This window comes from Salvelinus namaycush, chromosome 22 (genome assembly GCF_016432855.1).
Source record: "Salvelinus namaycush isolate Seneca chromosome 22, SaNama_1.0, whole genome shotgun sequence".
In the NCBI taxonomy this organism is placed as follows: domain Eukaryota; kingdom Metazoa; phylum Chordata; class Actinopteri; order Salmoniformes; family Salmonidae; genus Salvelinus; species Salvelinus namaycush.
The window spans coordinates 10,560,451-10,587,617 of record NC_052328.1 but is presented as its reverse complement, the minus strand read 5'-3'; the positions used below and the strand labels follow the sequence as shown (position 1 = coordinate 10,587,617).

Below are 27,167 nucleotides of genomic sequence, written 5' to 3'. Positions count from 1 at the left end.
ATCTCCAGTGCCTGCCTCAGAAGCGAGGAGAGACACCCCTTTAGTCAGAGTGAACACAGCGCCAAACACACGGCACAGCAACTCACTCTACTCCAGCAGGTACACACTGACATGCACACATGCACAGCCCACCAAATCATCCTGCTGCAACATATACACAGGCATACAATTTCTACCTCTCTCATGCAGTCACACTCACCCACAAACATTGTCATTTATAAACACTAGGTGGAGACAAATCACTCCTTTACAAATTTAAAACAGATTCACAGACCTACAGTATTTATTTACATTTACATTTGAGTCATTTAGCAGATAAATGTGTAAAATAAGCTTTTGGTTTGATTTTTTTTCTCCAAATGCAGGAAATGTTTCAAGCCTGTCACCCAATTCATTTCCTCAACTCTAAATCTCAAGGAGTCAGGGACAAAGCTGTTAGTGTCACCAAGTGAGTAAATATTCCCTGCGCTCCAAATATTTCAGTGGCTTTTCAGTCAAATTTGTTTGAAATACCAAATGAGTACACCAGAATGCATAATCTGAACACATTATCACTTGCTAGATAATGAGACATTCGTTCCAGTCAGCCACTGCATCCCTGACAATTTCTGTGACATAAAATAAACCATTCATCTACAGCCCAGTCTCTCGTCTGACTGCCTGTCTTCTGCCACAGACATGCGTCACACTCTGTTCCTCCAGTAGAGGGCAGCAGTCTATTTGTTAATGAAGGGACTCCACACGACAGCCACCTCCAACAGCTACTGAGATATGCCGACAGCGTCTCCAATTGGGTCTCTGCAGAAATCGTCATCTGTGATTCGTTAAAGGTGAGATCAACTAGTAATGAGGCTACAACTCTGTTGGACAGTACGGTGTGATCTCTATATCGATGTGCATCATTCATTCATTGAACACACACACACACACATCATTTATTTGAATTCACAGTCAGTCATTGTCCATTGAATCTAATTACATGAGATCCATCAGATGCACTTATATGATGTATTCTTTGTTTTCTGTAATGATTTGTGTGACTGCATGACCATCGGATCTCTCGTCTTCTTTTCTTGCTGCAGATCCAAGCGGCTTTGCTCACCAAGTTTCTCCTAATTGCCAAACACTGCTATGAGTCAAGAGACTTTGCCACGGCAATGCAGGTCCTTGGAGGCCTGGAGAATGTGATTGTCAGGCAATTACCGGTAAGTCTGCGTGCCTGCGTTTGAAACGCCACTCTATTCCCTACATACTGTACTGCACTACTTTTGACCAGAGCCATTTCGGAATCACCCCATGAAAAAAAAAAAGAAAAAATTCTACAAGAGACAGGTGGAACGTTTGTAAAGTAACGTACCTCGTAGGCCCTTAATGAAGGGAAATGTCTCTTTTACTCTGCTGTTATGGAAGCCAGAACATCAGAATTTGTGTTGCAACAAGATGTAGGAGGAAGTAACAGCACCGACAATGGGTGCTTACCCCATGAAGTGCAACAGAAACGTCCAGTTTAACTGTGTAAGTGTAACAACTGAAATTGATGTGTTCTTGTTGTTTCTCCATGTTCTAATAATATTCTACCTGTTCTAGTCAATGCTGAACTTTAAGGGAGTAAAGCTTCCCTAAGTGTGAGACAGATTTATTGGTTCTTGCTAAATGAAACACCTCTTCTCTTGCCGATAGGCTTGGAAACATCTGTCTACCAAGGTGTGTGAGGTCCTTGAGGATCTGCGAGCCGTGCAGGTGAGGCGTGCGTGTGTGGTGTGTGTGTGTGTGTGTGTGCCCTCTGCTGTACCAGAGACGTCGGGCTTCAGGCAAATAAACCGAAAGAACAACACCTTCAAGCAGCACATCTGTGTGTGAAATTCTGTGACATGCTCACAGCTGGCCAGCATTTTGTTACATTCATTTTTTTACTGATTTATTTAAACGATTGTTAGATAGAAACTAATCTTGTGCTATCACACCGTATTCTCATTTCAGAATGGCTGAAGGCTGGTGTAAAGTACTTAAGTAAAAATACTTTAAGTATTTATTTATGTCGTTTTTGGGGGGTATTTTTACTATTTTTGACAACTTTTACTTCACTACATTCCTAAAGAAAATAACGTACTTTTTACTCCATGCATTTTACCTGACATCCAAAAGCACTTTATAACTTTTGACAGAAATAGTCCAATTCACGCACTTACCAAGAGAACATCCCTGGTCATCCCTACTGCATCTGATCTGGCGGACTCACTAAACCCACATGTTTTGTTTGTAAATTAATGTCTGAGTGTTGGTGTTTGCGCCTGGCTATCTGTAAATTAAAATTGGGCCATCTAAACTCAGCAAAAAAAAAGAAACGTCCCTTTTTCAGGACCCTGTCTTTCAAAAATAATTCGTAAAAATCCAAATAACTTCACAGATCTTCATTGTAAAGGGTTTAAACATGCTTGTTCAATGAACCATAAACAATTAATTAACATGCACCTGTGGAACGGTCGTTAAGACACTAACAGCTTACAGACGGTAAGCAATTAAGGTCACAGTTATGAAAACTTAGGACACTAAAGAGGCCTTTCTACTGACTCTGAAAAACACAGAAAGAAAGATGCCCAGGGTCCCTGCTCTTCTGTGTGAACGTGCCTTAGGCATGCTGCAAGGAGGCATGAGGACTGCAGATGTGGCCAGGGCAATAAATTGCAATGTCTGTACTGTGAGACGCCTAAGACAGCTCTACAGGAAGACAGGACGGACAGCTGATCGTCCTCACAGTGGCAGACCACGTGTAACAACACCTGCATAGGATCGGTACATCTGAACATCACACCTGAGGGACAGGTACAGGATGGCAACAACAACTGCCCGAGTTACACCAGGAACGCACAATCCCTCCATCAGTGCTCAGACTGTCCCAATAGGCTGAGAGAGGCTGGACTGAGGGCTTGTAGGCCTGTTGTAAAGACAGGTCCTCACCAGACATCACCGGCAACAACGTCGCCTATGGGCACAAACCCGCTGTCGCTGGACCAGACAGGACTGGCAACATTCTCTTCACTGACAAGTCGCGGTTTTGTCTCACCAGGGTTGATGGTCGGATTCGCGTTTATCGTCGAAGGAATGAGCGTTACACTGAGGCCTGTACTCTGGAGCGGGACTGACTGTTACTTCTGATTTTGTCCCCCCCTTTGTTAAAGGGACACATTATTCAATTTCTGTTCGTCACATGTCTGTGGAACTTGTTCCGTTTATGTCTCAGTTATTGAATCTTGTTATGGTCATACAAATATTTACACATGTTAAGTTTGCTGAAAATAAACGCAGTTGACAGTGAGAGGAAGTTTTTTTTGTTGCTGAGTTTAGTTTGCATAATATAAGGGGTTGAAATCATTAAAACTTTTACTTTTGATACTTAAGTATATTTGAGCAATTCCATTGACTTTTGATATTTAAGAATATTTAAACCAACTACTTTTACACTTTTGCTCAAGTAGTATTTTACTGGGTGACTTTTACTTGAGTCATTTTCTATTAAGTTATCTTTACTTTTACTCAAGTATAACATTTTAGGACTTTTTCCACCACTGGTTATATATTTATTTTTATTTATTTAACCTTTATTTAACTAGGCAAGTCAGTTACGAACAAATTCTTATTTACAATGACGACCTACCCCGGCCAAACCCGGACGACGCTGGGCCAATTGTGCGCCTCCTTATGGGACTCCCAATCACAGCCGGATGTGATTCAGCCTGGATTCAAACCAGTGCCTCTTGCACTGAGATGCAGTGCCTTAGACCGCTGCGCATATAAAACCAAACTCGACGGAAAATATTCTCAAGTAACATACAGTACACGTGCCGACCTTGCAAAGAGGAGGGATTTTGCTCAACTTTATAGTTCATTTTTTTCATGAAATCAATGTTATAAATCAGTGGAAGAGTAAGACATCTGTTTGTGAATGCTCTTTCTCTCTCTCACTCACTCTTTTTTCCCTCTCTCCCCTCCCCCTCCCTCTTTGTCAGGTCTTTCTGAAGAGTGATAACCTGTGTCTGATGGGAGGAGAGCATGTGGGGAGGAGACCCACCCTCCCTGCTGTCCACATCCTGGCCATGCACATCCAGCAGCTAGAGATAGGAGCCTTCACTCTGACCAGTGGTGCCTACAAGTGGCCAAAACTCAGGTGAATGAACGCAATGCAATTTCTCAGGGCCGGTTTCTTGGACACAGATTAAGTCGTGGACTTAAAAGGGTGTTTTAAGGAGAATCTGAATGGAGTATTTGAAAGTGGGTTTAAATCAAGGACTAGGCTTATTTAGGGTCCGGGAAACCGGCACCTGGGCCTGTATTCACAAACTGTCTCAGAGTAGGAGTGGTGATCTAGGATCAGTTTAGCCTTTTAGATCACAATGAATAAGATTATATGGACAGGGAAAATGTGATCCTAAATCAGCACTCCTAATCTGAGATGCTTTGTGAATACATGCCCAGGATTATGTTTAATCTGAGTCTAGAAAATCTTGTAGCCTACACAAGGCCTATACACTCAAAATACTTGCCTATAGCGTTTATTTGCATGTATCTACATTTGAGATTAATTTTGGTCACCTTTGCACTGACAGGGATATCAACCTGACACTCATTGATAAACAGCATAAACTTGAGATTAACTTTCTCCCTCGATGTAACGAAGTGGGCCAAATTGCCATCAAACAAGTTTCCCTGTGTCCTTCTACCCACTCAAATATGGCGGCCAGATGCTGGGTTCACAGAAAGTCGCGGCGGACGATAATGACACAGCTGCTTATTCTGTGGCAGTCGTGTACGATTTGGGTTCCTCTACTAAAGCTAGCACACAGCCAGATGGTGTATCGGGGATGGGGTGTGATATTAGGAGATGTGGCACACCAGGTGCTCCGAGACGCATCGATGTTGACAGATGCTGTGGTCATAAGGGTCACGGTGAGAGGCAGCATCACAGCTGGTTATGATAGACCCTAGGTTCCCCGACTACTCTGGAAATCAGGTCACTTACTGTACTGTATATGGTGCAAGTGTTCAGTAAAGGGGTGGCAAACTATGTTTATGTTTCTGCCGCAGATGAACAATAGCAAACTCATTTTTCTCCTTTTCACTCTCTCTGTCTTGTTCTCCATCTCCATGGTGGCCCCAACTTTTACCGCTGCATTTGTCCTAATTTCCTGTACTTTCTTGTCACCCCTCTTTGCCACTTTATCTGCTTCTTTCCCCCCCCACACACACACTCTCACTCTCACTCTCACTCTCTCCTTCCTCACTCTCACTCTCTCCTTCCTCACTCTCACTCTCTCCTTCCTCACTCTCTCCTTCCTCACTCTCTCCTTCCTCACTCTCTCCTTCCTCACTCTCTCCTTCCTCACTCTCTCCTTCCTCACTCTCTCCTTCCTCACTCTCTCCTTCCTCACTCTCCAGGACCATAGCCAAGGTGGTGAGTCAAGTGCATGCATTCCAGGAGACGGTGCACTCCTTCACGCCTGACCCGGGGCTGCAGGCCTACATAAGACTAAGAATAGCCCACCTCAGCGGCTGTGACATCCCCCTGCTGGCTGCAGACAACGAGGCCAACTTCTACCACAACCCCGCTGACCGACACACCCGCAGGATCCAGGACACACTGAAGAGGGTGAAGGCCACCTTCCAGTGACCCACATCCTTGCTGATCTAGGATCAATTTGGTGTATTAAGTGATAATGAATATGATTATATGGACAGAGAGGACCTATTCCTAGCCCTGGTCAGACAACTACTCAACAGACTCCATCCCCTCCACACCCCACTGGGTTCCATTAGTAGCAGGGACTGGGTGGGGTGTCTGGGAAAACTGTTCATTTTTCTCTCTATTGGTAATAACTTTTTTTGTAAGAATCCAGCTCAACCTCCCACATTGCACCCCATAGCCTGACAACCCACCGGCTCACATCCAACTCCTTGATTCTCTCCAAAGCGGGCTACAATGTCAGGTGAAACGTTGAATGTTTTTTGTTGTTGTTGATATTGGGATGAGGAGAGTAGAAAACAGTATGGGACTTTTAAAAATCCTTCTGGTGGATGCATATGGATGCTCGCGTTTCTCTTACACGAATTTTGATCGCTAGTCTCCTGAGACAACATAATGATGATAATGTGCAACAATGTTTCATAATGAGTTGACTTAATGTCTTTAATTCACTGAGTGTACTCATGTATTATAGCTAAATTAGATATTTTGATACAACCACAGATAGCTAATGACCATTTTCATCCCTCCGGAGCACAATTTTAAATACATTGCCAATGGCTATTTGACATGATAATTACAGCATTTCAAGATACAAAAAAAATATCAAAATCATGATGTATTATGCTATTACGACTAAATGATTTCAAATACCTGAATAATTGCTATAGTTCCATACACTAACTGTTTTGTAAACAAACGTTAATGTTGCAATGTAACTACGGTGTATATAGGCAACAAATTGTTGCATAGTCATACTTGCAAAAGTGAAATTAGATTATTTTCTAAACATGTGATTTGCCAACTAATTGAAACAACTACAATAAATATTTTAACAGATTGAGTTTGCAGATTGAGGTTGATTAATGCTAAAACATCATGAAATCGTCTCTTTTTTTCCCCAGTCAGAAAATATATGAACATACCATGCATGTGTCAAAACAAAAAATACACATTTGCATAATAATACTACCATATTTAGCACATTGACATCTTATTAAGTTAATTATCGTTTAAATTATGTATTTAATATGAGAATTAAGTGCTGTAGTTACAATTATTGTATGCCTCCTGTCACTATTTCAAGCGTCTAAAAACTCTAAAAACGCAAAGTAAGCTACCTTGTAATGTTTCAGAGTCTGATGTAAATGTGCTAAATATGTTAGTTTATGCCAAATGCCCATTTTTGGTGTTTTCCCACATATGTTCATATATTTTCTGACTGAAAGAAAAGTTCATGATTTTTATATAATTCATCAATCAGGGGACGAGAATGTAGCCCACCATGCTTAATAAAATGAGAAGCAAACTCAATGTATGAAAATATGTATTGTATCCTACTTATGTTTTTGTATGGATTTATAGCAATACAACAAACAAACAAAAACTACCTGATCACCGAGGATCGGAGAGCATGCGACAGTGGCAGACTCATTGTGTGCGTGTGTCGGGGGTGTTATAGTTGTGCGTCCAATTTGTCTCCGACTACTAAGGACGTTGCCACAGAGGCGAGGAAATATGCTCTGTATGGAAGCGACTTCCCCCGGCGGCGTCCCGTGAGGAACGGACAGCTTCCATTGTTATCTGACGGGATCAGGGCACCTCTTCAAAGCACACGAGATAAAGGGTCGTAATTGGGAGGCTGAGAAGCAATAGTCAGATCATCGATAAAGGAGACATTCAATATATCCTTATCTGCATTGTCATAGCTAAGCGATCATTTTAGGGTTATTGTCCCTTAGCTGCTGGGGGTATTCCATCTGAAGAGACTGAAACACGTGAAGGGCTTCGCCATACAGAGAGAAGGGACACCTGGCGACATTGGCCTGGTTGGATCATTTTGGGTTGACCAAATTTCTTCAACTTCCCATTTCTAGATGTTTTTGGACATTCTTTCTGGAGAACATCTGTCTGGAATGCAATTTTGGATAGGCCTATTTGGGGATACTTTACGCAGTTGTAAGCTATGCAAAACCACATGTGCTGTAGCCATTGTAGGCGTTTTTCAGACTTCTTTACAGCTTGCTCTCCACTATTTACATTACAATCAAACCTGATTGTGTTGCTACTGTAATACCTTTGATCTGTAATGTTTAAACCGACTGCGCCAAATGCTGTCTATTGGGCCAGTGGCGCCAGTGCTCACCGGGGTATCGAAGAGGTGTTAATGCTAAACCATTAGAGCAGTATTTTACTTGCCTTTGCTTTACATTTGATTTTAGTGTCGTGGAAAGGGGCTGATATTTGGAAAGGAATGATGTAAATGATCGGACTGCAGGCTGAACAATGTTGGTGGTTATATTGCATATTGTGTAAAATCATTTAAATAATTTATTTCAAAGTGGTCAACTATAAAGGATTATAAAATAGCATTCCATTCCCATAAAATCCTAGAGGCCACAGTGATTGCCTGAAATGTATGCGTACGATCCTGGACCGGCAGAAAACGTTTCAATCAGGTGTGGGCAGAGCTCCACCACTTTTGGTTTAGTTTAATGAAAGATATTGATGCAAAAGCGTTAAAGGGAGGGGCAAAGTGCTGTTTTTAGACCGATTAGCCTCATGATTTGTCAACTCGTGCACAAATTCTCTGTCAATCATTTTGGATTTAAAAGGTCTAGGTAGCCTAGTCAGCCCAAATTGAATCAATAATCACAATAGACTGGGAGTTATTAGGCCTAAACTTGCGTAGGGCAGGCCTACATGATGCAAACATGCACAAAGCAGTTATATTGTCCAATCATGTTGCTGTCACTGTTTCTGTGTAGGCTAGAGGAAACACCCCTGTTAGTCTAGCTTTAAAATAGAATGAATATGAACAAGTACAAAGTTGCTGCAGTTTGACAGGGGTTTCATCCTCCCCAAGGCCAGGAGTTTTGCCAATACTTTTTTTTTTTTTACCATGTGACCTGATTAGAAAAACTCTGGTCCCATCATAGCCCATATAAAACCTTTTCACAACTGATTAATCACGTAATACTGTAGAAGGTCTGGAGTTTTACCTGTTTAGGTTACCAGATCAGGATAAACTACTGGCCCCAGGAACAAAGATCACCCCAGCACTCTGGAACCTGTGGTGCCACCTCTGGTGTCACGTCTCACTAACTTGTGTTGCAGCATGGTGTTACAGGTTAGGTCCTATTGAGGTTTCCTTTTTATTAGGTCTAGGCCTATGGCAAATCCTGTTATCTTGATTAGATAGTGTTTTTAATTGGTCTGCTGTTTTCAGTGTGAACTACTCGTTCTGGAATACAACTTAAACATCAAGTTCTTAGTTTTATTAAATACACACACTAGGCGTTTGTGTCAACATATAATATCCTTTGAACTATGATGCAGAGGAGGACTCTCCGCCTCTGTATGTGATGTTTCGCTATACTTTCAGCTAAGGCAGACAAATGCATGAGCTCAACTGGTTCTCACAGACGTGGTGGCGCCAGGGTTTCACACAATCACAGGATGTGTAAAGGCTTCAACAACGAGGCATTAGGCCTCAATCACTGGGAATCGATCAGGCGTTAACACGCCTTTGCAGATGCAAATTTTTAAGTTGGTCGGGACTTTATATGGAGGGCCCTCAACAGGTCTTGTCACAACACTCTCTGACCCTCCTTAGATAGTATGCTGACCAACACAGGGCTCCTAGAAGCAAACATGGTCAAGGTCTTCTCTGTAGACTGGCTCGCACAGAGCAATCACAACACCAACCCGAAAGAAGGACCTGTGGATACTATACCAACCTACTTCAGACCCCATGTTCCTTGTATGGTCCAGCCTCAACCGCCAACATTTTATAACAAGGTCTACCTCCAACCAAAACCAAAGACCACGAGGGTTGAACTCACGGATTCCACTGAAGAACCCCAAAATCTAGAATCCAGGTTGAGCTCACCTCTGCATCCGATAACATGCTCTTCCCCAAGTCGTAAGTACAATTTACTATACGATACAATAATAATAACAATAAAACATATATTTTACATGATTAATGGTGGTGTTTTATTGAAGTGTATTCACTGACATGTTATCACAGTTTCAGAAAACAGCGGGTACACCTCGGGGTATGACAGTGAGGCTGCCTCCTCGGAATGTCCCTCTGTGGAAGAGGCGAGCGAGGGAGAGAGAGACGAGGGCCAACGACGTGTGCGTACTAGGTTCACACCGGAGCAGATAGAAAAGCTGGAGAAGATTTTCAACAAGCACAAATATCCAGATGCTGGAGAAAGAGTCAAAACCGCACTGAAGTTGAACCTCTCTGAAACTCAGGTAAGAAAATAAACTAAATGTAAACTACCCACTGGACACGGATGTCAATTCAACGTCTATTCCACGTTGGTTCAAACAACGTTGACTCAACCCGTTTGTTCCCAGTGGATATGCACATTATTGTCATTAGGCCTATACAATGTGTATTTATATTTCATTCGATTACATTAGTGTTCATTTGGTTCTGATCCATTTTCATGTTATGTTTCAGGTGAGAACTTGGTTTCAGAACAGGAGGATGAAACTGAAAAGGGAGCTCCAAGACTTGCGCGCAGAGTACCCAGTTCAGTCTCAGATGATGTTCCAGCCCATGCGACCATTTCAGTACCACGGCTTCGGTGAACAGCAACTCTCCCCCGCTGCAAACCACGTGATATACCAGCCCATGGTGCAACAGATCCCCATGGAACAGATGGTTTCTCATCAACACCCGTTCGCACATTTCTACTAAGGACATTAACCTGCTACAGACTGAACTTTCCACTCTAACACTTTAAAATCAAGTGCAATCTAGTTGTTGTTTTCTCTTGGACGTGATTTTTTTCTTTTCTTTTTCTTTAAAGATGTACAGATGTTAAAAGTATATTTATAATTCAATAAAGTCAATCTTATATCACCTTACTTTTCTACTTTCGTATGCAATGTCAACATTTCCAAGTTTGACAGCGACAATAGTTGCTGTCAAGGGCCATATGGACAGGTTAAATAAATGCTGTTCAATGTAGGATGATCCCATTATTTTGATTACATGATTAGGGGTACCATGAATAGATCACATTGATCTATCGTTCAAGAATAGACGCTCCAGGGTCACGAAACGCAGTGTGGTTGGGGATCAGTTGGTTGGCTCTTGGGCCAGAGTTGTCAATCTGGTAGCTTCCCTTATCAAATCAAAGCAAATGTATTTGTCACATGCGCCGAATACAACAAGTGTAGACCTTACCGTGAAATGTTTACTTACATAAACCAACAGTGATATTTGTATGTTTTGTATTTATTAAGGATCCCCATTAACTCCGTCTTGTCAGGTATAGCCTCCTACTTGCCCATCTGAGAATTAAATTATTTAGGCATTTCAATTATTAAAAAGTATGAATTCATTATAGGCCTTTATGAGATTAGCGTAGACGCTGTTGAACAGAGCTGTAAACCAAAACTGCCAAGGCAGCAGCTACTCTTCCTGATGTTGGCCCATGACTACCAGGTAACAAATCTTTGGCCTACAAAACGAATTATGTATTGGCCTTTGCATATAGCGTGGTAACCGTGATTAATTTATCCACGAATCAATGAAAATCTACATTTTAGACTGTATCATCTACGTCACTTCCCTCTCTTGTCCACCACAGCAGTGGCCCACATACTGTGCTTTCATATGCGCGTCAACTAATTCTGTTTGTCTCTAATGCGGCACTTCAAATGTTAGCTAACGGGGAGATCATGGTCAACAATTAGTCCTAATTGAGCCTGTCATTGATGAGTTTACACTTACCACATGAGCCCTAGGGACTGGCTCCAGAGAGTCTGGGGTTTTGTGTGCTAAATAGTCCGATCTCAGGATTGAAGTTGAGCCTGAGGTAACACTGGGATTATGTGATACGATTGCTGAGACCCCATGTCTTGAAGTAGGAAATAGATAGGACAACTTTGTCTGTATAAATACATGTGAAAACCAGTCATTGTCCAGTTGGCCATAAACGAATCAATTGAAGCGTGATCGTTTAAAGGTGGTAGACTAGATCACAAAACCACCAATACTGACAGATACGATATAGAGAGTAACTACTGTATGCTATATTATGCAATTCAATCAAATCAAAGTTTATTGGTCGCGTACATAGATTTGCAGATGTTATCACAGGTGGAGCGAAATGCTTGTGTTTCTAGCTCCAACAGTGCAGGTATTATGAAGAAGTACAGTGATGTTGTTGTGATGAATGAAATATAAGAACTGCATTGAGACCTGCTATGGAACATGGTTGCTTGAGATTCACGATTCGCCAGGGGCCTAAAGCAAATGCCTTTTCAAATTCACAAGTAAACAGAGATCGAATGTGGTTCTTTCATTCTCCGTTTAGGCATGCTGACAGCAATCACACCCACTGTGTCAGACCTACAATTGGTCCTCATCAGCAATCAGCTTCGTGTTGGTGAGCAGACAGCTGGGCGCTTCTGTCTACGTCTGGAACGATGGTCTCACAAATGATAGTTACAGTAGCCTGGCCCCATAGAATATCAGCGCAATAGAGAACATTTACATATAGAAAAAGGCCGTATGCCATCATACATTTTGGGGTAATATTTGCATTGCATGGATATATAGGGCCTATACATTTCCCCATTAGATTATTGTAGGCTATCAATAAATCATTCCAATGCTATTGACAGATAAAAAAATGAATGATTTACTTTTCCAAATGAAATAATGTAATATAATCAAAGCAGTGGCCTACAATTGTGTTTAACCCCGTCTACTCTAATCTCATAATGGCCTATAATAAAGTCATAGTCTTTAGTAATTGACATGCCTAAATAATTTCATTCTGAGATGGGCAACTAGGAGGCTATACCTTCAAGACGAGTTTCATAGCCTACTCAGACATGGTGACGCCGGGACACATCAACGAGGCCACTGAACTTGTAAAAAACCACAATTGCAACATCTATTAATTTCCATTACACCGACCATCACGTTTTTTTATCGTTCGGTTGAGAGTCCTTTGCATATGCAAATACAGTGGGGTGTCTCCTATATAGAGCGAGGACCCGAGGCCTTACAACAGACCACATCGCACCAACAAGAGGCCACACCATGGCGAACTTCTCAGTAGAATGGCTATCTCAAAGTTTTTACCACACTTCAACGGACCAAGTGGACATCGAAGAAGACACAACATATGACAGGACAAGTTCTCGCATGCCTTGTGTAGTTGTTCCCCGGGCTCCATCAACGTATAATCAAGTTACAGTTGAGCCAAAAGAACCTACTGAAGTGATACTTCATGTCGACATGAACGAGCTTGCTACTAAAGACGACTACACTCCATCATCTCCAAACAGTACGTGTATAATTTCCCCCCTCAAAACAATCGATTTGAGCATTTGATGTTGGAGTGTGTTACATATACGCCTACTTGTGATTTCTGGATGAATGAATGACAATAGTTTGTTTGTTTACCTTTCCAGATAGCTGTGGCTACACGACGGGCTCTGAGAGCGAGGTGGGGGACGATAGCGAGGGCGAGTATACACTACACCGCAGGATGAGAACCAAGTTCACCTCTGATCAGATCTGCAGACTAGAACGAACCTTCAACAAACACAAATATCTCGGTACAACTCAGAGGAGAAAGATTGCTGAGAAAATGAAGCTCTCTGAAACTCAGGTGAGGGCACAAGCCACAGCCTGAGCTACGACATGTCTTCACGACTAGGATTTATCGTTTGATCAAGAACACCATTACAACGTTAGCATTCACTAATGTATCATATTTTATGATTTCCTTTCAGGTGAAAACATGGTTTCAAAACAGAAGGATGAAGCTGAAACGCGAGGTCCAAGACCTGCGACCAGAATTCTTTTCTCCTCCAGCATCTCTGCTGCCACCACTGGTCTACGCCGCTCCGTCATTTCAGCACCAAGCGCTTGGTGGACAGCTTCCCACCTTCGCCCAGAGAACACAAGCGCTCTGCCCGCATCACATTCAGAGAGTCCCTTTGCAACAGATGATTCATGGAAAACCAATTTACCCCATGATGTTGGTGCCCTGTTACTACTGATTGGACAGCAATCCTAAAGACTGATTCTTGTAGTATAACTTCTGTTTTAATAGTGAACTTCTGTTTAATTATTTGACTCGCAACTGGTTGATTCCAATTGGGGAATTTGTATCTAGAATCTAGATCTGTCTCCATCGTTGTCCTTTTTGAGGCTATTATAGACATTTTAATTACTTGCAAAGTACTACGTTTTATTTATATACAGATAAATATATGTAAACATTTGGATATGACGTTTTTCACAAATAAAATGTATAATTGTTACCAGCTTCTTGCTTTTGCTTGTTTTTGCCATTATGCATGTACTATTCCATAATAGTTTCTGTTCAGTCCTTGGAATAATTGTATTTTAACCAAACAGATACTCTACAATCAGGGGCGTATTTCATTCACAATTGCGTTCACTAGTCTTCCAAACACTGGGCAGCAGGTAGCCTGGTGGTTAGAGCGTGGGACTAGTAACTGAAAGGTTGCAAAATCGAATCGCCGAGCTGACTAGGTACAAATCTGTCGTTCTGCCCCTGAACAAGGCAGTTAACCCACGGTTCCTAGGCGTCATTTAAAATAAGAATTTGTTCTGACTTGCCTAGTTAAATAAATCAATGCAAATTCTAGGCCAACTAAAAATAAAACCATGACATAAGTAGGTATATAGCTATGAGACGAGTTATTGACACGATACGTTAGCATGGGTTGTGTATGAAAGAACACAATGGCTTGGTGTTTAAACACCTGTCATAAGGTCACGCAACAAGCGATATAATTCCAGAAAACGTATGGCAATAACTTGTCGCTGATTCCTCGTTGGTGCTTATTTTGGTATCGCCCATTTCTTCTATAGGTTTAGTAAATATTCCATATGAAGGGGGATAGCAGGTGTCAGTGGTGCGTTTCTTCAACCCAACCCTTTACATTGTGAACATACAGACTACATCATGATCACAATAATCCAAACTGATTAGATAGGGTTTATCTAGGGTTAGGGTGTATATCAGCAGGCAGTATAGGCCACTGCCATCTGTCTGCAGCAACATGTAGTGGCATACAGATAGATACGTCTGTATGCAGATAGATACGTCTGTATGCCGGCTGCTGTAGACAGATATTTCCGATGGCGTCCGGTGGTATGGTGTGGCTCCGAGCCTTGACTGCACTCTGCTAGCAGGAGATTTGCATCTTCAAAGAGGTTGAAAGAGACATCAAAGACGAGGTAACTACAAGATCATTGAGCTCTATTGTCTCTCAATCGAAGGATTCGCACTTACTCGAGAGGCGCGAGGGAACGGCGCCCTAAAGTCTGCTAGAGGTGTATATTACCTCAAGTTAAAGTCATTAGTTGATACCAGCTAAATAGGTGGCTGATTGAGTCATTCCGAATTTCCGTCATAAACAATTCTGGAGTCATTCAAGGGTCCATCCCATTTACCAATGGGAAATTTATGTTGAAACTAGTCTTTTTATGTCACCTCTAATCGGATAATATGCTCACTCTATCTCAACCATTTCTGAGTGAAGTTGGTTCTAAAAAACAGAACATCTGACACAACACTCAGGGCTTGCAGTGCATCTGAGGTCAAATATGTCCAGATATTATCGAGGAGTAGTACGAAATGTGCATGCACTCACTACAGTATAGAAATGTATGTACTCACTACTGTAAATCGCTCTGGATAAGAGCATCTGCTAAATGACTCAAATGTAAATGTCAAAAAATTGTTCAGTCCTGCAAAATTACAGCTCTGGTATTGAGTCACTGACTGTGCACTCTATTAAACAAAGACATTTAGAGTTTCACGTTTCCAAACAATAAGCCTAAATTATATTTTTTCTGCATAATCTATGGTTTATGCAAAATCTAACACCTATTGCTGTTGGTATTGGTCTATTGAATACAAGACTGTTATTGGGCTCTGCAAAAAAAATCATCACGAATTGTTTTGCTTCTTGCATTGGGTTTGGTACGGCACAGATAACAACCAATGGTTAAATATGTTGTTGCTTTTACCACTTGTCTGTAGACTGAGAGGCACTGTTTTTGCATGACCAAAATGGTGATCTGCATATGAGTGTGGTGTTGGGGGCCTAAAGGAACTCAGGGGTAACTGTTTGGCTACTGGAAGTAACTTTGATTGACATTCATTCTCAGCCATGAAATATTATGGTATTGTCTAAGCTAAATGGAAAGGATAGTGTAGGCCTAATTTATGTTTTTATTTTATTTTAAAGTCACTGCATTTTTAGTACAACAATAGATACCTCTTAAATTCATCATTCCAAACAGTACATTTCTGAGTGGATAAACTATTGTACATATCTAAAGCCAGATAAATCGGAATCAGTTCCATCTGAGTTTGTTTGATCTGAGGGTGGGTATTGGATAGGAAGGGATTGTCTTTGGGTTGAACTAGATTGTTTCCGGATGTTGAGGAGACCTGTAAGATTATTTTATTTTTAATTTAACTTATTTTGTAAGTGCTACTCATCCATTTACTGTATACATGAGTTGTATCAGGCACAATATCTGATTGATTGTTTACTAAAATTGTGTCAAGAACACAGTTTGTTGTAATGAAATATATCAAAAATACTACAAACTGAGCAACAGACATATATCATTTATAAACATTTTCTGTCATTGGTTGACAAAACATTATTCTGGTAATACCCACTTGGAGGCACAACATGAATGTTCATTACATTATTAAAAAATGAACTGCAGTTTACTTTATGGTTAATGTTAGTAATTCACCATTGTGACAAACTAGCATGTGTAGTAATGTAAGAATGTGCTAACTGCCCTGCTAAGAGCTGACTGCTCTGTGGCTGAATGGCTACAGACGGAGTGGAGCCGACAGGACTGAAGAGGGTGGGAGTAGTAGTCCTAATGGCTGTTTCCTGCATAATGAGCACTCATGTTATTCTCCCATCACTCCCTCTTCCATTTTATCCTTGGCTACAGATGCTCTGATACAGGAGACATTATTCAAGAAGTACACGCATCTATTGCAACTGAATTCTCAGAATTAAAGGCAAGATTCTTAGAACCGTGCATCGTTCTTAGAAACGTAGCGTAGTTTTAAGAACATTGCAAAATGACGGAGATTCCTGTTTTTTCGGTGGAAAATTTGTATGATAAGATCAGAAACACACTATTTCAAACCTTTCTCTTTACCATAACCACTTTATATTCTTCTTGTCATCTCACAGGATGGAGGAAAAACGACTGTTTAATTATTAAAGTGCAACCTTTCCGTAACTAAGCTAATGGGGGACTTTACTGGGATCTAAATCATCTTTTGCAATGCCCTTGACCTTACAAAGATTGCCATTCCTCGAAATCTTATTCATTTGTGAATGTTCTGTTAAAATCGTCTTAAGGCTGTTTCCGCATGGTATAAATACAAGCTGGTATGGTGTTATTTGAACTATGTCAAAGAATAACTCAAATGTCAATCTTTCTAAGATTTGATTGGCTGATTACTCACTAACTATTCGTGGTTATCCAATTGAAGGGACACATTTGTCCTATAATAGAAAATAAGACACAAACATTTGAAGATCAATAATTGGTCCTTCAGCCCAACATTTTGTTTTAATAGAATGTCACTGAACAACACCAGACAATTCCACCCACTAGGTGGACAACACATCAATATAGAAAGTCTGCAATTAAACAACAACTTGGACATCTACGAAATATACTATAGTATTATCGTCAAAAATACAAAAAATAAAGGAAATGACAATAGAATATTTCAGGACATCGTAAAACCCAGTTTCTCATTACGAGGTATGGTATAGTCTCTCCACTGAGTTCAGGGTGTCTTGTTGTGGTCTTGTTTCCTGGAGTCCTCTGGTTCAGGTCCAAGATGGGGGGAACAGAGAGAACTTAGGGCTCTGCTGGTTGACCAGGGGTAGTCCGGTCGGTGAAATACCTCTGCAGCCCCATTTTCCCATGCCCTATGCCTCTTTAAAGCTAGATCTCAAAGAGGTATATGCATAGGAAAAAGGAACAGCGAGTACAGATACCCCTCTCGAATCGGCCGCTGTGTGGACCTAGAAGGGAGAGGCACAGACAACCTCACAGAATGAACTCTTTGGATTTGAATACGTATGCAATGTCATTAAAATAACATAAAAAACGAAGTGATTCATATTTGATCATGTATAGGCAACTTTGCACAAGTAACTTATACTTTAGAATGCGTTGAAAGTAATTTTCAGGACTTCAACCATTGAATAAGACAATAACTGCAATTAACACATTCTTAATAAGAATTTGCTAAACAGCAAATGTGAAAAACCTAAAATAGACTTTATACTCTGCCTGAGCCTGAAGGATAAAGTTTTAGGTCTATATTATTATCAGGTGAAAATCGTCCAGAAGAAGCTGACTTACCCTGTACAGATCCAGAGCTCTCTCCCCAAAGCAAACACCTTCTCGTGGGCATTTATCCCTCCCCAGAGACCTTGAAGATGTTTGAGAAAGACAGAGTAGCTGTTTTCTGAGCTCCGTCAGCACTTATCCCACCTCCTTTGTTTCAGGCCATGGCATAACATGCACCTGCAGGGGCCAGAGCAACCCCCTAAAAAAAATAGGTACATTACATGAAGTAACCAGCAACAAGCATGACAAAGCCTCAGTGTCTCAGCTAAGGCTGATTGGCTGTCATTGCTCGCCATGGTAGCGGAGGATAAACTTGCTACATAATCTGCTATCTTCCTCACAGACATCAACAGCAGAGCGAGGAAGGAGGCAGAGGGTTAGGACACCTCGTTCCTACCAGCTGAAATGTTTCTTATCGGTTCAGGGTCTCTTTCTCTCCCCCTCCCAGGAGAGGCCCCATGCTTTAGTACTCCTCAAGGTCTTCGGACAAGGACTCTCAGGATGTGCTGAGGTGAGACATTCACATACGAGTGTGTGTGCACGCACCGACGTAGTACACCCATGCACACACACAAATGCACACACATTCATACAGTACACAGATATGCATTGCACACACACTGATGTGCTCTCTCTCTTTAGCGCGCACACACACACACACACACACACACACACACACACACACACACACACACACACACACACACACACACACACACACACACACACACACACACACACACACACACACACACACACACACACACACACACACACACACTGTAGCAGTAGGGGCGTTCTGGTATGTCAAGGCCAGAGGCCAGCACATACCCTCTCACCAGACCGAAATGAAACTGTGTGAAACTGCACTCCTCTTCTGGTTTTGCACTAAGGGGTGTTCATGTATCATAGAAGTTGTTATCGGACGTCCTGTCATACATGACCATATCCTTACATTACCATATCCTCACATGACCATATCCTCACATGACCATATCTTCACATGACCATATCCTCACATGACCATATCCTCACATGACCATATCTTCACATGACCATATCCTCACATGACCATATCCTCACATGACCATATCCTCACATGACCATATCCTTACATGACCATATCCTTACATGACCATATCCTCACATGACCATATCCTCACATGACCATATCCTCACATGACCATATCCTCACATGACCATATCCTTACATGACCATATCCTTACATGACCATATCCTCACATGACCATATCCTCACATGACCATATCCTCACATGACCATATCCTCACATGACCATATCCTCACATGACCATATCCTCACATGACCATATCTTCACATGACCATATCCTCACATGACCATATCCTCACATGACCATATCTTCACATGACCATATCCTCACATGACCATATCCTCACATGACCATATCCTCACATGACCATATCCTCACATGACCATATCCTCACATGACCATATCTTCACATGACCATATCCTCACATGACCATATCCTCACATGACCATATCCTCACATGACCATATACTTACATGACCATATCCTCACATGACCATATCTTCACATGACCATATCCTCACATGACCATATCCTCACATGACCATATCCTAACCAGGCCAGGAAAATCTGTTCAAGTTTAGCTTTTGAACAGCAGTGTGGGGAACTATTTAGAATGGACTCTGACAGACTAAGAACACGGTTCAAACAGTGATGGGCCCTCAGTCAATGTGTTTCGGGCTATTCTAGTGATGTATAGAGATATTCGATTTCACCATGGACATGTGTTAGCATCATGACAAGCTGGCACAATATCCCATGTAGAACAATACATGGACATTTGATTTGAATACCTTAGTCAGATGTGAATGTGTCAGCCTAGTCATACCCTTCACAGGACCCTTGGATGAGGCACACATACCCTGTTGTGAAAACCACTGCTCTGAACTCCTTCTCCCCCATCCATCATGTTCAAACTTTGACAGCGTTCCACAATCACCACTGGGAGGCAGCAGATTCAAACGCTGGATGGTAGCAATGCTCTTATGCACTAACCCATGTGGCCTATGGCCTTCCTTTTCTTTCCTGTCCTCTCGCCCTTTCTCTCAGTCTCTCTCTCTCCTCTTTCTCTTCCTTTCCCTTTCCCTCGTCCTCTCTCTTTCTGTCTCTCACTCTCCCCCCCTCCCTCTCTCCCCCTCTCTCTCTCTTTCTCTCTCTAGTATACTGTACTGTATGAATGCCTGCTAAACAGAATAGGTACCTGTCCTGTTTTTGCTTACAGTTCACTTTGATTGAATACCCTGACTAATTTTACTCCCAGTCCTCAAGAGACCCCTTTGAATTGGCTACCCTTAAACATGCATCATTTTCAATTTCTCCTTTTTTGTTGTTGCAGAGTTTTATATTTGATGGAGTTAAGTGAAACTGTCTTCCATCTCAGAATTGGGCAACAAAGGGTGCTTGGCATTATATTTTGAAGGAAGTAACAGTTTGAGATATTAGGTTGGCGACATTACTTTACTTGCTACACAGCGTAAACACGTTTCTCAGCATTGTTCGAACCCACTTGAGGTGTTTGTTGTGCTCAAATAAACGATGACTACAAACGTGTTGATTTGCCTAATATACATGTGTTTTGATTGGCCCACAGACAATATATCTGCCATTTCTTCAACTCGTGGATTTTGGGCTTTTACAAAGCATTTGGTTTATGGCTGACAGTGACATGCATTCACCATATATGTATTCTTGGTTGCATTGTGTTTTTACAGAACAGACCACTTAAAATTCCAATGTTGAACTGTTTATCTTTAATTCCCGCAGCAATGCTGAGAGGGAAACGTTGAGCTAGGAGAGAGAGACGAGGTGGCCTGAGTCAAACCTGGTAAAGCGGTGTTCTTCTTGCTGTTTGAAGTCTTATAGAGAGAGCGAGAGAGAGAGAGAGACTAAGCTTCAGAGACCAGAGAGAGACAGACAGACTAATCTTCAGTGATCTAGCTGAAACTCAGGACCTCATCAGTTCAAATCATTTCTGTACAGTAAATGAGGAATGAGGGGTAGTAATGTATACAGAGTTCTCATAGCTCGGCCTTTCAAGTGAACCGTGCTTAAACTCATTATACAGTCTGATGAATATGTCACTTATTTAATATAGTAATAATGTGGCTGCTTTCTTGTTTGTAAATACCTTTTTCCATGACCCTTCTCATTGTAGTTCACTGACTGTTTCACTAGCAGTAGCTTTTATGCAAAGCTACTTCCGGGAAGTACATATTTATTTTGTGTATGTGTTCGCTGTGGGAATAATAATACAACTAATTACAACTGTTTTATTGTCACATACAAGGGATAGGTGCAGTGAAATGTGTTGTTTTACAGGGTCAGCCATAGTAGTACGGCACCCCTGGAGCAAATTAGGATTAAGCTCAAGGGCACATCGACAGATGGTATTTGAACCGGCAACCTTTTGGATACTGGCCCAAAGGTCTAACAACTATGCTACCTGTCACCAACTGTTGTGTTGCTGTTACCAACTGAGACGCACCAGTTCACTTCATGTTGAAGTGTCGAGGTCTAACCCCCGGCTGTCTCACAGTCAGAAGTGTTCATGATATCAGCAAAACTGTATGATACTGTATACTCCCCCTGCTAACATTGTTGACAAGACTTTCTCTCTTCCTGGCTGAGTTAACGTTACTCCTTCTGGCCCACAGTACTGTTCCTCTTTTTCCTTCTCCTTTTCCTCCTCCTGTCTTCTCTTTCCTTAGTTATCAGATATCATTACCCAAGACACATTACAGCTAATATTAATTCAACTAAAGGCCTTGCCTGAGGTCAAAATCACTGCAGGCCCTCATTTAGACAGGTCACGGTCAAGCTTGCTCTCTGGCTCATTCACTTGACTCTGTTCTTCACCAGATTTACCAGACCAAACCAAATCCCTGTCAGTAGCCTACCGGTCCAACAGTGTTCAATTTGGTGGAGGATGTTTTGATTTGTGAAATCCGCTCGGTGTCTCTCCTCTCTCCTCACTTCCTGCCCAAAGGTGGTTCAGATAGACAACAACACCTGTCAGTGCTGTCAGTCCCGCGTCAAAGACATTTCAATTTAATCACATGCCTCCCTCCGGGCCTGGGCAAATTACCACTTTAAAGGCAGAGGGTCCCCAGGTTTCCCCTGGAGCGCCAGGCTAGGGACTATCTCTTTCACCCCACTGTTCAGCAATGCTGATGAGTACCTCGGCACCCCTGTGGCACGTCTGTCCCCATCCAAAACAAAGGACTCTCAGATGGATACACACTGAAGTAGCACACTGAATTATTCTGTATGAATAGAATAACATCTTAATTGCAGTGTGCCGGATGGAATGTTTACAGCAGGAAATATACAAGTGGAGACAATTTGAATTGTTCAAATCTTTATTATGTGACGGAGCAGCCTGTGACTGTTGTAGAAAAGTTACACGTTGACAGTGAAATCCGTGTGAGGTTTTAGTCACTGTTATCTAACGGTATTATTCAATCGAAACCTGCGGTGTGCAGTGAGAAAGGATGTTTCTGAAGTTACATGACATTGAGTCCATTTCTGTTTCACACAGTAGATGTTGCACTTTTGAGTAGATTCATTCCAACATGCCTTCTTGTGATCGGACAAGGGCCTCCCCAGCACAGGAGGCTGCGAGGGGAATGGGGACGTCTCATAATAATGGCTGGAATGGAATAAACGGGATAGTTTTCAACACACGGAAACCCTGTGTAAAATGAGCTTCACACCATTCCGTTAACGCCGTTCCAGCCAGTACTATGAGCCCGTCCACCCCAATGAAGGTACAATCAGCCAACTGTGCTCCCCAGTATATACTATAGGGTGAGAGAGATGGGAACAACCTTGACATGACTGTAGTGAAGCGAGAACATCAGACTACTCGGCATACTACTTAACTGTGCGATAGGTAGAAAGTGAACGCAACCTCTTGCTTGAGACAGCACCATAGTCCTTGAATCCCCAATGCAGCAGTTTCACGATGGTACCTGTGCTGCCTAGATTAGATGGTTTGATTTCTGCTAATAGTGCTGTAATGCTGCAATTAAAGATCAAACACTGATTGATGAAACGTGTAGTGTTCACACATCCTATGGTCGAGCTTGTTCTTGTTCCCTCTGTACGCCTCTGAAAGTCTTGACTAGCAGCATTATATTTATCCTGCGTGGGCATCGAGGCCCCACGTTTCCCTACTCTTGCCCTTTCTATTTCATATCCCCACCCCTGTCCTTTGATCTCTCATTTCCCTCTCCCTACGCTATTGGATTTGAATGGTAAGTATTTAAAATGTGCTCTGTTTTAGATGTGTTCAAGGCTCTAAAGGCATGTGAACTAAGACATGAACAGAACAATTGAGTGGTTGTTGGAAATGGAAATCTTTACCTCTCTTTCTCACTCTTTTTCTTTCTCCCTCCCCTCCGTCGGATTGAAGAGGGGAGATGTGAAGGTCGCTGGCTGTTTCTTGTTTTGACATTCCTCCAGTTCTGAGCTTTCTCCCCCCCCCCCCCCCCCCTCTCCCTCCCCCTCCCTGTGGCCCACAGCGCATTGAGAGCTGTGTGCTCCAAGCTCTAGCAGGCAGGCAGCAGATAACTCATGGACATGGGAAACACAGGTGAAGCATTGTTCAGCGGGGCTCCCAACTCCCCACTTTCCCCCCTCCCCATTCAACCCAGTGCAGTGATAACATACACTCCTCACCGTATGTATTTCGACAGAGAACAAAACATTTACATTTTGGCTCGATACTCAAGCAACTTGGATATTAATTTGGATCAAATTATGAATACTTACAGTGTATTAAAGTAGTCAAATGTATATGGCCCCAAATACTTTGCATGCTTGTGACTCAGATGCATTTGCAGTTGGTTTTGGCTATGCTTTGTGTCATGTCTCATACAATAGTAACGGTTTTTGTTAGTGAAGATAGAAGATGTTTCTGGTGGATGCTGCCATGATTAGGAATCATGAATGGATCACGAATAATGATGGGTGAGAGAGTTACAGAACCAGAAAGACCACACTTCTCCCAAAATGCCAACCTCCCTTGTCATTGGTGATGGTTGAAAGGTTAGCATCTTTGGTTGTAGCCTCTGTAACTTTCTTACTTCGTGTTTTTTCCTAATCATGGCACTATGGGAGTTTTCAGAAAGATCTTCTCTCCTCACATAGAAAGAAAGGACTCCAGACATCATCCACCATTCAGCTACTATTGGACAATACATGACCTAAAACATAGCCAAAACAAACTGCACCTGCATCCAACGAGTATGCAGAGTCGTACGCTTGATGCAGTCATTGTGTGCAAGAGATATGGGACCAAATACTAAACTTTAGAATACTTTAGTACAATGTAGGTGAAAAACGTATTCCAAATACTTATGACTTCTTCAAATGGGGGAGCCGAGATACATAAAGTGAATGCTTTTGTGTCTAAATGGTATGAAACATAATGGTACATATGACATATACTGTATGAAAATACCCGGAAATGAAAGTTGACATTCTGTACTAAAAAAACATTTGATCTCAAATACAAAATGCCGGAGTACATTTCAATGTTAGCTTCACTGTCCAAATACATATGGTGAGGACTGTAGAAATGAAAGCGCTTCTTTCAGTGATGGGAACCCATAGATAAGGTGATGTGGCTGGGTCGTCTCCAGGGAACAGGGCGTTCTAAGACACTGATACTGGTTGAGTGGGAAGGAGGGAGGTCGACTGCCCCGGCTGGGTGGTGACACCATGAACACCATGTGTGTGTGTGTGTGTGTGTGTGTGTGTCTGCGTATATGCGCGTGTGTGCATGCACGTACAATACCAGTCAAAAGTTTGGACACACATACTCATTCAAGGGTTTTTCTTAATTTTTACACTCTTGGCATTCTCTCAACCAGCTTCATGATGTAGTCACCTGGAATGCTTTTCAATTAACACATGTGCCTTGTTAAAAGTTAATTTGTGGAATTTCTTTCCTTCTTAATCCGATTGAGCCAATCAGTTATGTTCTGACAAGGTAGGGATGGTATACAGAAGATAGCCCTATTTGGTAAAAGACCAAGTCCATATTATGGCAAGAACAGCTCAAATAAGCAAAGAGAAACAACTGTCCATCACTACTTTAAGACATGAAGGTCAGTCAATATGGAAAATATCAAGAACTTTGAAAGTTTCTTCAAGTACAGTCGCAAAAACCATCAAGCACACTATGATGAAACTGGCTCTCATGAGGACCGCCACAGAAAAGGATGACTCGGTTACCTCTGCTGCAGTGGATAAGTACATTAGAGTTAACGGCACCTCAGCCCAAATAAATGCTTTGCAGAGTTCAAGTAACAGACACATCTTAACATCAACTGTTCAGAGGAGACTGTGAATCAGGCCTTCATGGTCAAATTGCTGCAAAGAAACCACTGCTAAAGGACACCAATAAGAAGAGACTTGCTTGGGCCAAGAAACACGAGCAATGGACATTAGACCAGTGGAAATCTGTCGTTCGGTCTGATGAGTCCAAATCTGAGATTTTTGGTTCCAATCACCGTGTCTTTGCGAAACGCAGAGTAGGTGAACGGATGATCTCTGCATGTGTGGTTCCCACAGTGAAACATAGAGGAGGTGTGATGGTGCTTTGCTGGTGACACTGTCAGTGATTTATTTAGAATTCAAGGCACACTTAACCAACATGGCTACCACAGCATTCTGCAGCGATACGCCATCCCATCTGGTTTGCGCTTAGTGGGACTAACATTTTTTTTTCAATAGGACAATGACCCAACACACCTCCAGACTGTGTAAGGGATATTTGACCAATAAGGAGAGTGATGGAGTGCTGCATCAGATGACCTGGCCTCCACAAATCACCCCACCTCAACCAACTTGAGATGGTTTGGGATGAGTTGGACCGCAGAGTGAAGGAAAAGTAGCCAACAAGTGCTCAGCATATGTGGGAACTCATTCAAGACTGTTGGAAAAGCATTCCAGGTGAAGCTGGTTGAGAGAATGCCAAGAGTGTGCAAAGCTGTCATCAAGGCAAAGGGTGGATAATTTAAAGAATATAAAACACATTTTGATTTGTTTAACACTTTTTTGGATACTACATGATTCCATATATGTTATTTCATAGTTTTGATGTCTTCATTATTAATGACAATGTAAAAATAAAGAATAACCTTTTGTCCAAACTTTGACTGGTACTGTACTGGTACTGTGACATTTCAGGGCTATTTCACAAGAAACCGGTACACCGTTGCAGTTCAGTTCATCATTTTCCTTACACTTTCTTCAGAGCTGCACAGACATGAGGAAAATGTCTCCAAAATGTATGTTTTTCCGTGAATAGAATGTGCTTTTGGATTGAGTAAATCAGTCCCATATCCTTGAAAATACTTGCAACCAGTTGTGAACTTACATAACCAATCAAGGATAATCAAAGCATAGGTCAGGATGACCCTGCCCAGAGCAACCTCCCAAGGCCGGCCACAGTGTTATGTTCTCTTTTCATCTATCTCAATAGCCTAGTTTATACATGGCGCGATCATACGTCCTGTGTCTTGATATGCTCCACCATTTGATTGTGCCCCCATTTTTAAAAATGTGTCTACATATGATATTAAAACATGTCTCTTATCCATCCACTGTGTCTGCATTGTGACCAGATTTCCTGGTTCCTCCCAGTAAGCAAATTATTTTGACAGATATTTTCAAAATAATATTTATTTATTCTAAAGACACATATTGTTGCCATATGTCAGTAGTGCCGCCGGTCAATGATTCTGGAGGACTGGAGAATGATGGTTAAACTGTACAAATCTGTCTACACTTGTAAGATATCCAGACACAAGGGCGATGGTTCCACAGGCAACTCAATTCTGATATTTTGCCCAATTACTGGCATTAGAGCGGATCTGATTGTTAAAAAAATAAATATATATATTAGAATTGGGCTGC

General features: G+C 41.8%; 1 protein-coding gene across 1 annotated transcript; it reads left to right on the top strand.

Moving 5' to 3' along the window:
• The first annotated feature begins 9,391 nt into the window (after positions 1–9,391).
• On the top strand, positions 9,392–10,454 carry LOC120017390 (homeobox protein vent1-like). The gene is made up of 3 exons (XM_038960140.1): positions 9,392–9,662; positions 9,771–10,003; positions 10,215–10,454. Exons 1-3 carry the CDS (start codon positions 9,392–9,394, stop codon positions 10,452–10,454), a joined length of 744 nt encoding a protein of 247 aa, XP_038816068.1.
• The last annotated feature ends 16,713 nt before the right edge of the window (positions 10,455–27,167 follow it).

Coding starts and splice junctions, on each gene's coding strand:
- LOC120017390 (XM_038960140.1), top strand. CDS start 9,392: ATGGTCAAGGTCTTCTCTGTAGACTGGCTCGCACAGAGCAATCACAAC. Junction 9,663..9,770: donor AACATGCTCTTCCCCAAGTC/GTAAGTACAATT, acceptor ATGTTATCACAG/TTTCAGAAAACAGCGGGTAC. Junction 10,004..10,214: donor TGAACCTCTCTGAAACTCAG/GTAAGAAAATAA, acceptor GTTATGTTTCAG/GTGAGAACTTGGTTTCAGAA.